General features: G+C 39.6%; 1 protein-coding gene across 2 annotated transcripts in view; it reads left to right on the plus strand.

Moving 5' to 3' along the window:
• nrg3b (neuregulin 3b) overlaps positions 1–11,433 on the plus strand; it is a 174,236-nt gene extending 162,803 nt beyond the window's left edge. For both annotated transcript variants that reach the window (XM_067488745.1, XM_067488744.1), the window contains exons 7-9: positions 1,360–1,469; positions 6,828–7,010; positions 10,208–11,433. In XM_067488745.1, the coding sequence (XP_067344846.1) occupies positions 1,360–1,469; positions 6,828–7,010; positions 10,208–10,958 (1,044 nt within the window). In that variant the 3' untranslated portion in view covers positions 10,959–11,433. The remainder of the gene's footprint in view (positions 1–1,359; positions 1,470–6,827; positions 7,011–10,207) is intronic.
• Positions 11,434–14,545: the final 3,112 nt, after the last annotated feature.

Consider the following 14,545-nt stretch of genomic DNA (forward strand, 5'->3'; position numbering starts at 1 on the left):
GGTATTGCTATGATTAATAAAACGACAGGCCAGTTCAGCTTGAAAATTAATAATGTTCCCAATATGCATGGTAGTGCATATTTCTGAAGCTACTGATTCAGAATTTTGTTTTCGGTGAGGTTATTTCTTGACTCAGACAGTTGATTCTATGCTTCATCATAAACTATACCGGGTGGTGTTTTGTGCTGCTGCTGGTACAAGGACTGTCCTTGTAGACAAATGGTCAAATATTCCATTATGCAAAGTTCAGGATCTGTGATTTGAAGGTAATCCAAGCAGGATTATTGCTCCTCTGAATGCATTGGTTTACCTTACTGCTTATTATGTAGCTGATAGTTAACATATTAATCGATTTGTCTTGTTTTTGTGTCAGGCTTCTGTATTTTTCCTTTGTTTACCCTTGAAATAAATCCACCTTGCATTTATCCAAGGCTTTCACAAGCAACATAAAACAAGGCAAAGGAAAGTGAATGAGTGAAATGGCTCATGCCATGCAGGTCTGCCATTGTCTGCCACAAGCTATTTATTTCATCCCTTGACATATATATCATGCTCCAGGAAAGTTTACCACAGCAATTGTTCCAGATTTTGAAACGTTCTTCACCCGCAGGGCACATGAGAGAGTGGCCAAAATGATCCTGTTTTCTTGCACAACTAGTGAACAGCAGTAACAGCTCCCTCTGGGAGTCAGGGGTGTATGGGAGAAAAAGAGCCTTATCAGGGATGAGGACCAGCTCTAGGTCACATGCAAGTGCTCAAATCATGTACAGTGCAATCAGTCAGAGAGAAAGGGCAGCACAGGAAGTACAGTCAGTGGAATAACAGAATTATCTCATGATTTAGTGTTTTCAAAGGGGGGTTCTGGGGGCACTCATGGTTGCTGTGCCAAAGCTCTGTCTGAGGCCTGTTGTAAGATAATGGTGTTAATTTTGATAAGAATAAAGGGAAAGAATTGAAGGGGGGGGGGATTCTTTAGGAAACCATTAATGTAATCTTGTGTGGGATTAATTCTTGAGTGCAGCGGGAGTGCTGTAAGGCCCAATGTGGAGTTTATTCACAAAGCTTCTCCTCCTAATCTGCAGTTTAAAATGTAAAGTGTAATTAAAGACACTGCCTTACTAAGGGGGATACAGTACATCTTTGTGAGAACATCCTCAACCTGACTGGGGACTAAAACCAGACCAAGGACTTGCTGCTAATCCACATAGAGTATTGCCACAATCATGTACTTTTAATTATGTTAATTCACACAAATGTTTACACCTGAATGTCTTGTTTCTGATTTCAATCATTAAAATAATACTGAAGTTACATTCTGAAACCGCTTATTGTATGCATCACTCTTCTTCATGTTTGCAGAGCTGTGCTTCTCACGGATCATCTGTTAAGGGCTGCAGTGTGGCACCAGGCACAGCCGCGGTAGGCCCACCTATCCTCAGCAGAGCGCTGTCTAAAGGAAAACGCTTCAGGTGAAAATGTGACATCCTCTCATTTCTAGCGCAGTTTCATATCTTTCATTTAGTCAGCTGACATCCAGGTGTAGAAGCAGCCAAGTGAGGAAATTGAATTATCCTGCAGTGTGGGATAATATATAGATTTCAAAATAATCATAATAATAATCATAACATTTGTTTTTAATGTGGGGTATCATGTTACTATTGAATAACTTGGAGATATTGTATAGCACCATGGACCTTTTGGCTGTATGCATATCCTTAGTTAAAATCAGGCATTTTTTTTTAGGTTTATTGGTTTCGTATGTTTAGTTTATATGCCCAGTAAACTTTGCAGTGATTAAATGTGTTCTCAGTCAATAATAGGAAAGAGCATGTAGGGGAGAGGAAACATCCACCGAGCAGAAACATATTTTAATGTGTTGAGTTAAACCTTGACTCAACCAAATTCCTTTCATGCATCCCATTAAATGACAGAAGATTCAACAAAATTAACAACATTTTTCTGCAAAGGATCTCAGAAGCAGCTGTGCTTTGTGATCACAGCAGTGATGCAGCCATTTCAAATCCTCAGAAAAACACAGGGACGTGGATATGGAGCATGTTACAAGGGCCCTATCTGGGTTGTTTACAGAAAAGCTTCATTTGCTTTGAGGATATGGGCGCAGGAACACTTTGACAATTAACGACATTCAGCCAACAGCGTGCAAGAACTAATTTCACAAAACTTTATTTCCCTTAGCACCTATTACTCCCATCGGTGGCAAATCATAAAAGATCTTGATTGCTGTCAAACGTGTACCTGAAACTCAATCTGATGGTGTTGTTGGAGCACTGGAAACAGCCCTGGATAAGAGCATTACAACTGTACTGTATAATGGGATACAATAAAGAACAGGTTGTGCATAAGTCTTCACACTTTTACAGGAGTTGAATCTCATCACATTGCTGTGTGCTATGGACGAGCTTTGGGCTGTTTGCAGCAAGGACGTGCAGAACTTCACAGAATGAACCGTGATTACTTAGCAACTATGTTTTGGGAGACAATGGAGAATTCACAAGTTGTGTGTATCCAGGCTGAGGGACATGTCTGGTTGACTATGGTGACAACTTTAATGGAAAGCTCACTGATGCTGCAGTTGTTCTCTGTTGTAAAGGGCCAGTGCTGTGTCTCAGAGGCCATGTGTGGCTGTGGAGATGGTGCCAACTCGACATGCCTTTTTATTCTCCACAGTGTCATGCAGGTGTCTGATGGAGGGCACCTGACAGTCAATCATCTGTTCAGCTTGTTCTCAGAGTAGTAGGAGGCAGGAGAGAACTAGACTGTGATGGATGATGTTGAGATGCTGGACCACATTGTGAGCTATCAGGAGAAATGTCCCATAAAAACATATCAATACGGCCCAACAGGGATTCTTTAAATATTACCTGAGCATCACAGGCTTTATCACATGTGCATGTGCACATTGATTCAACTGCTTGAAGGCAGACTACATCTCTCAGAATGGAAAAGACAAACTAAACCAGGCAAACATTCCATAAATCACAGAGAGTATTGACATAATCATGTAACTAAAATTACGAGTTTACAGCCATACTAGTGAATTTGTTATGCTAGTGCCTCTGTTTGGCTCTACTAGAACTAATGCTGCATTCATGCAATGTCAGAAAAATAGCAGCAACAAGAAAAACATCCTTTTTTTACGTTGTCATGTTGGCAGGAATACCTAAGCTAAAACAAATGCCACTAGTACAGATTTCCAGCTGTCAAGAGCTCACTGTGCACTCTAATTGCTGATACACTGAATGCTACAGTATCTTGCAAAAGTAAACATTTCTCACTTTATAATGCCACTGGAGTACTTCAGAAATACTTAAATGACCTGAATGAACACTGTTAAAAAATGTAGCCCTTAGCTCGGGGCCTCTCGTGTATCACAGGAGATGCAAACAAACGTGTGCTTGATAAAGATGGGAGGCACCTTTACCCAGAGCCTCTGGCTGTGACCACTGGCAGCACTGCTGGTGACTATCAAGAGGAAACAAGATGATTTAAAAATCTGTACTACCTTATGATGAAATTAAACTGTTGATTTTGTGCACCAGATCTGGATATTTATCTGGATGGTTGAAAGAGTCTTTGAGGATTCTGGAAGTACTAGAGGTGGGCTGAGTGATGTCAAACAACTAAATATTGAAACAGCGCCATGCATAGGTTTTTTGGTTCTGCAGGGTATTTCTGTGACTCAAACAGAACCCACAATAGCCACAAACTGGGGCTACAGAGTTCTGGTATGTGTAATTATTTTAACAACTTTCCATTAAAAATAACACTTTCTCTTTATGTTGCTTGTTGGACACACCAGTGAAGTAATTTTACAAATAAATCACAATAAGACATTTAAACAGCAATAAATAGCACAGCATACTTGGTTCTGCCAGATTCATAGACATTGTTTTTGAGTTGCCAAAACCTCTTGGACATATCAAACTAAGTGGGTCAGTTGGATTTCTTTGTCATGTATGGATTATGAGGGAAGTGTAATATTGTATGCTAACCAACGAAAGCACTGAAAATTGGATATTTTGGTGGATGGGGCCTGGTGCCTCAGTTTTAGAGCATTGGCTTGGGATGCAGAAGGCCGTGGGCTCGAATCCCACTTCACCAGGCCCGCCCAGCCAACCAATGGCAACCTTGGTGGATAAAGATGGGAAGGTTACAGCAGGAAGTGTAAAAAGTTCTGGGATAAAAAGTCGTGCCAAATTAATGTGCGGAACGTGTTCCGCTATGGCGACCCCTGAAGGGAGAAGCCATTGATCAGTTGGATATTTTGGCCTCAAAGAAATAGTCAGGGAACATTTTTTTATTATGTTCAGTATCACTATATTTGGAAATTGCATGTCCTCATCATGTTGTTTTGTACCAAATATAATCAGGTTGCAATTACGTATGCGTATGCTACAAAATAATATTCGGGATTGCAATTTAAAAGTATAAAACTTAATTTTTAGGCGAAGGGTTGGCTGAGTAGGAAACTCAGTATTAACATAAGAGGTGCCACGATCCCCTTTAGTCTCCCGGCCTTTTCCACTCTCTCTATTATGTCTAATAAAAGCACAAACAGAGAAAGACAAATTAAAATATGTGCTAAATTACTTACCAATTTAACATCAGGGGGCACTGCAGTTTTGTTGAATTGTAGAGATAAGCGGCGGCCTTTCAGTTTTACACCTTTAACATTTAACATTCAGTAATTACAAAAGCTTGGTGATTTGGTCCATGTCTTTTTAATTTTTCCAGCTTTCAGTTAATCCTAATTAAAAAAATCAGCATGCTAATAGCCAACAAAACTCACATAATTCAGCTTTATTCATATCGACTTTTTACAACATCAGTTGATACAAAAGCTTATGTACGCTGACAATGACTAGAGCCAAGATTATCTATGCCTGTTGTTCCACAACCATGGACATTTGACAATTATTATAGCTGTATAATTTTGTTCTAGTCAGCTATCCATTAATAACCAGACATCTACTGGACTATTTATTTTTTTGCATCAATTAGGTCCAAGGACGAGTGAGAAAATCATAAAGTTTGGACATCTTTATTACTATTTAAACAGGGAAAGGGAAAAGGGAAAGGGAAACAGGCAGTCTATCACTTTATACATACACTAGTATAGTAATCTGTGGCTGCCTAAGGCCAAATTATTCAGGAGATAAAATCTTGCTGGGATGATGTTTGTCCCTGATTTGTGCTTAGTGCTGAAATAATATGACATAAGTTGTTTTTGTGATTTCGGTTGAACGAACACAATAAGGTAACCAACTGCTCACAGAGGAAACAGAGGCAAGGAAAGCCCCAGTGTCTAAAATCTATTTAAATAAACTGCAAATAATTTATATTCTCATGGAGACTATAAATCTCATCAGCTTGTATTATAGTGCAGTACAGCGTTGACTCACATTTGATGTCATTGCTTTATTGCTGCAGACATGCAGGGATCTACTTTGAAGTAGACCACCTACTGCCCACAGAACAATCTGACAACAGTGCGCCTAAATGGGAAGCACATTTTCCAACTGCTGCCACTTCGATCATTGACAGCAGCGGGATGTCGATACATACTGGTCACTTTTGTGTGGTTGTATGAAATATGTCTGAGCACATAGGTAGTGCGAAGCTTACAAAAGGAAGCATTTTAGCACTGTTTTACCAGTTTCTGACATTTTTAACCACGTGTCAGCCCATTATTTCACTTTTGTCAGAGTTTTTAGTATTATTTAGTATTATTCCAATAAGATTTTAATATTAGCACTCTGAAATGGATTGTAACACAACATTGATTGATTTGGCTAACCCCCTGTACGGAAAACCAAGGGCTTATATTTTTCCTTTTCCCTCCTATTCTGTTTTATAACTCTTTTATATACACCTTTATTACACCAGTATGTGTTAATAAACACTGTTGCAAACGGTTCCCGCAGTTTGCACCAGCACAGCACCCCTGCTGCTTCCTGCCATTTAGTTCTTGGTTTGAGCGGCACCCGTATGGTGACAAAACCATCGAGGAAAGCGTAGATACAATATACACACCGAGGAAAAAAACAGCAGTTGGTAGGGAGCCCTGTGCACTTGTGCATGAACCTGCTTTCACAAATGCCAAGTGTCACTGGCAACAATGTTTTTTTAAAAGTCTGCTAGTGATATAAATAAAACCAAAACAGCAAGGAAACGGAGACAAATTGAGACCCTCTTAGCTCACTTTATGCTTCTGCGCTGAATCTAGGCAGAGCCTAAGCCATAGGCTACGCAAGTGGCCTGCGCCACTGTCAGCATTTACTGCTGTGTGCTGATGCGTCCGCACGCCTCTGCAATTCTGCCACCAAACCGGTAGGTGGCGCTATGTGTGGAGTTTTCTTCATACTGTGCTGAATTTTTTTTTGTGTACTACAACCAAAGTTGGAGTCAGGAGCAGCAAGGCAGAAAAGACAAAAGAAAACAAAGGAGATGGACTGTGCAACCCCTGAAGGACTGAGGGGACAAATCACAGTTGTTTTGCAGTTACATTCCTGTGGAGGTGCACACCAGGCTACAGTGCAGAGTACGACTGACTGTGCAGTTAATTTGCTTAACTTATGGTGTAGATTCTAAGCAGAAGCATAAATTAAGCTTTTGGTGTTCCCAACCTCTAATTTGTAATTAAGCATTACAATTTAGCATTACACATTCACATTAAATGCATTTGTTTTTTGTGTTTCGTGCCAATTAGCAAATATCATCATGTCAAATTGTAAAATATTATTTAATAGTAAAGAACATGTCTAATTGCCTAATTTGTTTCCCCTTTCTTTCCTTTCTGGTTACAGGAGTAGCTCCCTTTCACTCAGTCCTGCCCAACAACGGAGACAGACTAACTGCTTTAGGACCCCACCCATAACCAGAGGGAAACACAAAGTATCAACAAATCTCATCGATGGATCTAGAGTGGCTGGACATGTCTACAAACACTTGCAGGAAGATGAGTCAGCAGACATGGAGTCCATAAGAAGGTGAAGCTTTTTCAGTGGCTTTGTTGGTTCTGGATTGATTAATCCTCGAAGAGGAAATTCTCTTTGCCCCCCTCCAAGCTGAGGTCAAGTAACTGGTTCAGTGATACAGACAGCCAGACTAACTGAGGTTAAGTTGGAGTGGCAGAAGGATAATTTAGGGAGAAATGAGTTTATGACTGAGATGCTCTCAGTTCAAATCCGTGAACTGGTGTATGAAATCTGATCCAGAGGAATAAATGAGATCTGCTGTGCCCTCTTTCAGCCGGGACTGTCACAATTAATTTGGAGAACACACTTGATCCCACATGCTCAACAGTATCATGGTGCTGGGGAAGTCCAAGATGAGTCTGAGTGTAATCCCCCCGTATCTGTCACCAAGCTTCTGCTGTCAATGAAAATCATACGCCTTTATCGGGGTTACAAATGCTACAACTGTGCCAAGCTAATTACCAGATGATACACAAGTTCACATGAATTTAAAGATTTCCAAAATGGTTCAATTTTGGATAATGCTTGAGTTTAATGTGAAAGCTTCATGGTTCACTTATCAGAGAAAGCAAATAATTTAATTTAATTTACAAGCTGAACATAGTGCCATATTTGTGACATCAGCCTTCTAGAACAGGACTACAAATTGCAAAGGATTAATTTCAGGCATTTACACATCTTGGATTCTCCTCGTGTTCATTCTGGTGTCGGGTAAGGACAGCGAGTTGCCCTATTTTCATGGTTATCACAAGTGAAGCACAGCTACTGGCGCTGTTTCAGGATGCATTAAAAAGCAGAAAGCACTTTTTGGCAGAGCCACCTCTCACCAGCTGGCTATCTGGGAGCTTAAAATAGCTTACACATTTTATAAATACAGTCTGATGATCCTTTCTGGCATAGGCTCAACAAAGGTAGCCTGATGTGAAATCCTTTTGTTATGACAGAGAAAAGGTTCGTTTAAAATGTCCTCAGGAAGAGAAATAAATAAATAAATAAATCATATTATTTCACATCAGTGAAAACTTTTCTTTTGCCACAAAGATTTGTAGATAAGGACCACGATTGATTATTGTAAGAAAGCCACCAAAGCTGGAAATGTTTATTTTGTGTATATCTTATAAAGTGTCTTTTTCCTCAGGAGAATAATGCATCATGTTAAGCACTTCCACTGGCGCCTCCATCTAAACAAGTTACAATAAAAACATTGAATAATTATTTTAAGTTTTATTTACTGATGCAAAAGAGAGCATCTGTAAGCCTGAGTAAGGCAGCGCTGTTTAGCATATGACTCAGAAACAGCCTAATTTGCTGTCAGCGTGTGCAACTTGAGCGATGGCACTGTTATCAGCCACATCTATCATTAAAGCAGTAGTGTCCCTCGTGCATTCCACACACTTAAAAGTGCCTAGCAATGTTCCTATTAGCATGCCAACCTGATTGAGTGATTCAGTGACTTGTAAGATAGACTGCAAGCTGCCAAACTCTTTATGTGACCTATTTCCATAATTTACATTTTTAAACAAAGCTCCATGGAGCTCAGCAGTTCTTTCAAATGGTTGTGTGGAGGGATCCTTCAGGAGCGTAGCAGTTCCCCTTCTATCACACTCACACAAACAAACTGACATGGAGTCACAAACAAATAAAGAAACTAAGGATTTTACCTTAAACACAAAATCTGTAAGTTATAGGCTATAAAATATAACAAAGCCTTCCCAAGAGTTAAGGAGTATTTAGGAAAATAGCTGAAAATAAAAGGTTTCTCGTATTCTAGGTCTTTCACTCGCATTTGTATAGTTCCAGCCATTTAGATGTCATTAGCCATTCCTTTGCAGATCCATCAGTCGACTGTGGCTTTTGTTGGCCTTCAGGAGGTTGAAATGACCTATTTCTCAACTTACCAGCCATGCAACACCAAGCTACCAAGCTTACAGCCCCCTGCTCCAGCCCCCACCTCTCCCTCGTTGCCATGGATACACCCTCTCATCTCTGGAAATGAGAAATGGGAGGTGGAAAGGAGAGTGAGAGAATGAGAGAAGGAAAGTGAGGAAAGAATGGAGATTGTGCAGAGATGATGATGAGAGTGCAGCGATGGAAAGATGGAGGCACAGAGTGTGGTGTGGTAGAAAGTGTAAAATTAACAACAAATAAAAAAAAAAAAGAAAGAGCAACAGCAAACAAACATGAGAATACTCCTTCTTGGTTAGCATTTCATGAAAACACATCCCTGCAGAGTATTGTCAGTTTTATTATCCATTGTAAAAACATATATTTACCCCTTGCAGAAAAGGACAGAACTGAAGGCTATGCAAGTTATTTTTAGATATGTTTTGATTTGCTGGATTTACCTCCAGCTTGCATTCGCCCTTCTAATACCAAAGGAGGAGTGGGAAAGTAATTCAATTATTTAAACTTGGTTATGCTACAAACAGTCTCTGAAGGCTGACAATAACACTTCTTGTCTCCCTAGGCTGTGCCGGGGTGATTCTAAATGTGAATTGAATTTCAGTAACAGCATTAACTCCTGTGCACATTTGACACATATGCAAACTTATCCATTTGGTTCTGGATAAGTTTCTCGGCTCTGCTGCAATATTTTCATTCCGAACATGATGCTTTTGAAGGTATCAGCAGTTTTAAGTGATATTTCACACTTTTTAAATACATAATTGCAGTATGCTTTATCATGCAAATGTGCAGTACTTGCTGAGATCTCACACCCACAAACACACCTACATCCATCTCAAATGTCACAGCAGATTAGATGTCAAGATGTATTCTATTACACTGTATAATTAGTCTCATTTCCAAAATTCTAACTCATGTAAAGCAGTTCATGGTGGCACTATAGATTATTTTTTCAGTCCCAGCTCAGGGTCAGAAATCCAGCGGCTGTGTAGCTAAAGCTTTAAATCTCTGATAAGGCAGTTGTGAGAGAATTGATTTTTCAGTTAAACATTTATGCAGCAACAGTGCAGGCTGCTCATGCAGTGGATTATAAATAATTACATAAGATTATGAAAGAACAATACCTAAATGATAATGTTGTTAGTGCAAGGTGATTTTTTTTCTGCAATTGAAATGAAACACTAAAAAGCAACAGAATAGCAGCTTTATCTCTCTCTTTGGTGTCTAGGAGGAAATGGTCACAATATAAATGAGCTGGTCTTTCATTCTCACCCTGCAATTTCAACTTTTTCTCTTGCCTGAAGGTGTGATTCTGCCAGTGGAAGGGTCGGCGCCATCCTCAGCAGGACCTCACTTTCTTACTTTGCCAGAAAGGGATGGACCGAAGTTCCCTGCACACGTCTGGATAAGGGAACAACCTTCCTTCCACCATCCCTGTGCACCCGTTCTGTGCCCATCATTCCCTCACTCCAAGCATGTGACCTGGAACCAGGGCGTGCAGATACAAGTGATCAGAACCAAGGGAGGATCCTAAAGTGGCACCCTGTGTTGGCTGCAAAAACTGGAATGCCCATTAGCAATTCTCCCTCTCTCCCCTGTGAGACAGTTGTGCTGGGACCTCGTGTTATGCCCAGCAGTGTTAGCCCCCCTGCCACTACCACTGCTCCACTGGGACCAGAGGAGAATCTCAGCTCCACACAGACACCCTGCTCCAATAAAATCTCAGTGGAACTCGTGCAAGAATTAAAACAGAAAAGCCTTTCTAGTTCCATGAAAATGTCTGGGTCTCAAAGGGAGATCCAGCGCAGTGCCCCAAAGACTCTCGAGGCTGGGTCTGTGCAGGAGACAGAAGGGAAAATTGTCCAATATTCAGCCAGAGTTCTGCACTCAGGCAGCGGGAACAGAGGTTTGAAGGCAGCAGGCCAAAGAGAAGCCCAGGGACAGAGCCAAGGTCAGACATCCCTCGTGTACGGAGGTGAAAACTGCTCCTCGGCCACCAAAGGACCCAGCTGCAGAGGACCTGCCATTGCTTATGCCAAGCCCTCAGCAAGCTGATGGGATTAACTCTGTAAAGCGTCAAAGACACTGTTTCCAATAACTGTATACCTTTGCTGGTGGCACAGGATGGTTAGCAGTTGGCCCATCTGTGTGGCCACACGGACCAATAACAGATGGCCATCAGATTTGAAGGAACATGAACAGATTGAACTGCAGAGGAAAAAAATACCGACACAACAAAAACATTAAACTATAAAGAAAAAAACAACACACATTGTGAATAAATGTGACTGAATAAGGAAAACAAGACTGTGACTTGAGTGGGAGCTTGACTTTAAACATGTATTGAAAAACATGCCACTATTTAAAAGGAGCTTCTACTTAGAAACCAAAATAGTGTGTCATCTCTATGTTGTTTCTCTATTGTAAAGAAATGAAATTATATATGTCATATAATATATGTCATATAGACGTATATATATTTGACATACAATTGTGACAAAATAAAGACTAAGATAACAGTGTTAACCAAGGTCTTTGTCAATCTCAGTCCATTTTCAGGCCACAATCTTTAGAATGTGATTGTATTTACAACTGATATCGTTTTAATATACATGATAATCAATTTAAATACTCAAAGTGAAATCAAATCTACTGTAACATAAATGTAAGGACAAATTTAATCAACAATAGCATGCACTTCATTTTTCAGTGGATGTAATCATTTACATGGTTGGCTATCCCCCCTCATCCCAATGCTCATTATTTTTGCTTCAGATATTTATGAAAAGTCTTAAGATAGCTGATCTAGAGATGCACGTGTGTGTGTGCGTGCACGCTAGCGGGGGGTCCACTGATGAGAGTAAAGAAAGGTGCACAAGAAAGGAGAACGAAATCCCCTGAAAATAGCACCTCTCCTTTATTCTCTCTGTTATTTATTTAAGTTTAGAAAAAGTTTCTGCAAGCATCTCACAATGATGAGACCAAATGAGCTTCAGATAATGGTTAAAGCTTTGGTGGAGGAGAATTAATGCAGTGTGTGCAAAGAAAAGGGGGATTTCTATGCAAGAATTGTGGTCTTTATTCATTCACGTTGGGCTTTCTAAGGTATCCATGGGCTACAAGCACAAAGGAAGATCCACTTCACTGTTTTGAATTACAACAATGGCCATGGAGGTTTGTGACTGGAAATGAAGCACAGCAGCATACAAGCAGAGTACGATTCTTGATTTCTGCCTCATTTACGTCAGATTCAGTATATGTGTATATGTTTCCTTCTTTTCAGGTTTGTAGGAACTACTGGCAAGGTAAGTTATACAGGACTCACATTTGGGTGTTACTGAGATTTCTTCATTGTTGTTCTGCAGAATAAAACTATCTTGAGTGTATAAGAAGGTTTTTATGTAGATAAAATGAACTTCATTGATCCCAGAGGTTAAAATGAGCCAAGGCAGCTGCAAAGCAAAGATAAAATTACCATGAATAGAAAAGATTTAGGCTTCTAAAAACATACTGTGACAGTTAGCTAGATGTAATTCACCACACATTTCACTGAATTTTTAGATTTTTACAGATTTACATATTGTATGTATCCTGGAGTACAAGACCATAAAGTGAAGGTGTGCAAATACAGATTGGTGCCATATTAAAAGGAAAAACCTGAATACATAAATTGTGATGCTTCTCTACAGGGTGCAGAAAACAATTTGACAAACATAAAATTGGCGTGAATCATATAGTACGTTCACCATAGCCAGCAGAGATCGACCCAGCTGAACACACAGTTCTATGCACTGCTGAGGGAGGTGCCTCAAGTGACACCCTGTACTCTCTCTACTGCCACCACAACATTGGTGTTTCATTCCTCCAGCAGATTTCAAGAGGCTTGTAGCATCTGTGTGATGAAGCACTGAAGCCCCGAGTCCCATAGCATCCTAACACCTTTCTTCATTTCTTTGTGTCACTGTCCATTCACGGTGTCACAATTCAGTGAAATAAAAACAAAGAGGAAAGTACGATTGCTTAAGCATTTACCTCCTTCATCATCTCAGGTGCAGCCAGTTAATTATTTTAAATTATTTATTTATTCATTTTTTTCTTTAATTCAAATGAAGTCTACCATCATTTATTGATGTGGGGGTGAGTACCTTTAATGAGTTCTGCATCAGCACCACATCTCAGACTTCACATATTTTTTCTATTTCTTATGTTTTTATCACTGGTCAACAACATAATCCACTCCGTGCTCTTGAAAAGACTACCCAAATATTTGTGTAGTACTCACAAGTCATACAGTCTACCAGCTGCATTTATAAACCAATGTAGCTGCTCCTGAGCTTATGCTAGTCAGTTATTCACTTCTTCATGCTTGGACTACAAAGTGGTCAGAAAGTGCCTAAGCTGATCTCGGAAAGACAGCAATTTTTACCACAGATGCTGATTCAACTCTATTTTTCCATGTTTTACATCCTTCTGCTGCCTGGAGATGTTAGTGTTTGTGTTAACTTGTCTGTTATCTGAGTTCCACCCATTTAATATAACATGTTAGTGGACTGGAAAATTGATGAGACAATTTAATATGTCGAGGATACTTAAATTACCTTTAGTTGTAAAACATGTAGTGTGATTAGTGAATGCAGTACTGTGTTACTGCATACTGGTAAACAAATATGAATAATATAACCAAGCTAATGAGGTACCATGTTATATTACTGTATTATTATGAAAAGAGTGATTATTATGTTATTGGACAATTATGTTTGCAACAATAACACAACAAACAACAGCAATGTAAGCAACACTGTTGCCCCAACACAGGAAATGATAGTATGTGTATAGTTTCACAATACTAGCTCAGTTGGTAAGGCAGTCATCCAAAGACCACAGGGTCAGTGGTTTGATCCCTATAGTCCCGGTAATATGACGAAGTATGTCTCTGGGCAAGACACTGAACCCCTAACAGCCCATTCCCTTCCTCAGCAGTCCAAGTCCAGTAGAAATTGGGGGAAGGTTGCGTCAGGAAGGGCATCCGGCGTAAAAACTGTGCCAAATCAACATGCGGACAATGATCCACTGTGGCGTCCCTGAACTCACGGGATAAGACGAAAGGACAAAAAAAACAAAAAGTACAGCTTCACAATACTACAGATCTTTCCTCATGGAAAACTAATAATGGTGATGCCATGTAGTTATGCCAAAGTGCCAAACTCCGTCATTATTTTCTTTTTAAACTGACATTTTACCATTTAATAATTTCGCTCAGTTATGAATGTGATTGGCACTCATAAAGTTTCATGTGTGGCCATGGTGAGCAAAGCACAGCCAAATGTATTCAAATGGCACATTTAATTTCAAGTTAGATTGAGTTTGCTCCACAATAAAACCAAAAGCATGTGGAAAACAGATATGTTTTTCGGCTTTTGAACACTGCTAATGTTAAAATGTTGACGACTGAGATCATAAAAGCTGAAGCCTGCCTCATTAGCTTTTGTTTTACTCTTTCTTTTCTTTCTAGTTCTAGTAAGTTTATACTGAATGAGTAGGCCAGTTGTATAATAAAAATATTTGAAAAAAAAAATCCTCAAAAAAAATCCCATATATATATATACATATATACACATATATACAACTAGAAATTATGACAT

The sequence above is a fragment of the Channa argus genome, chromosome 20 (assembly GCF_033026475.1).
Source record: "Channa argus isolate prfri chromosome 20, Channa argus male v1.0, whole genome shotgun sequence".
Taxonomy (NCBI): Eukaryota; Metazoa; Chordata; class Actinopteri; order Anabantiformes; family Channidae; genus Channa; species Channa argus.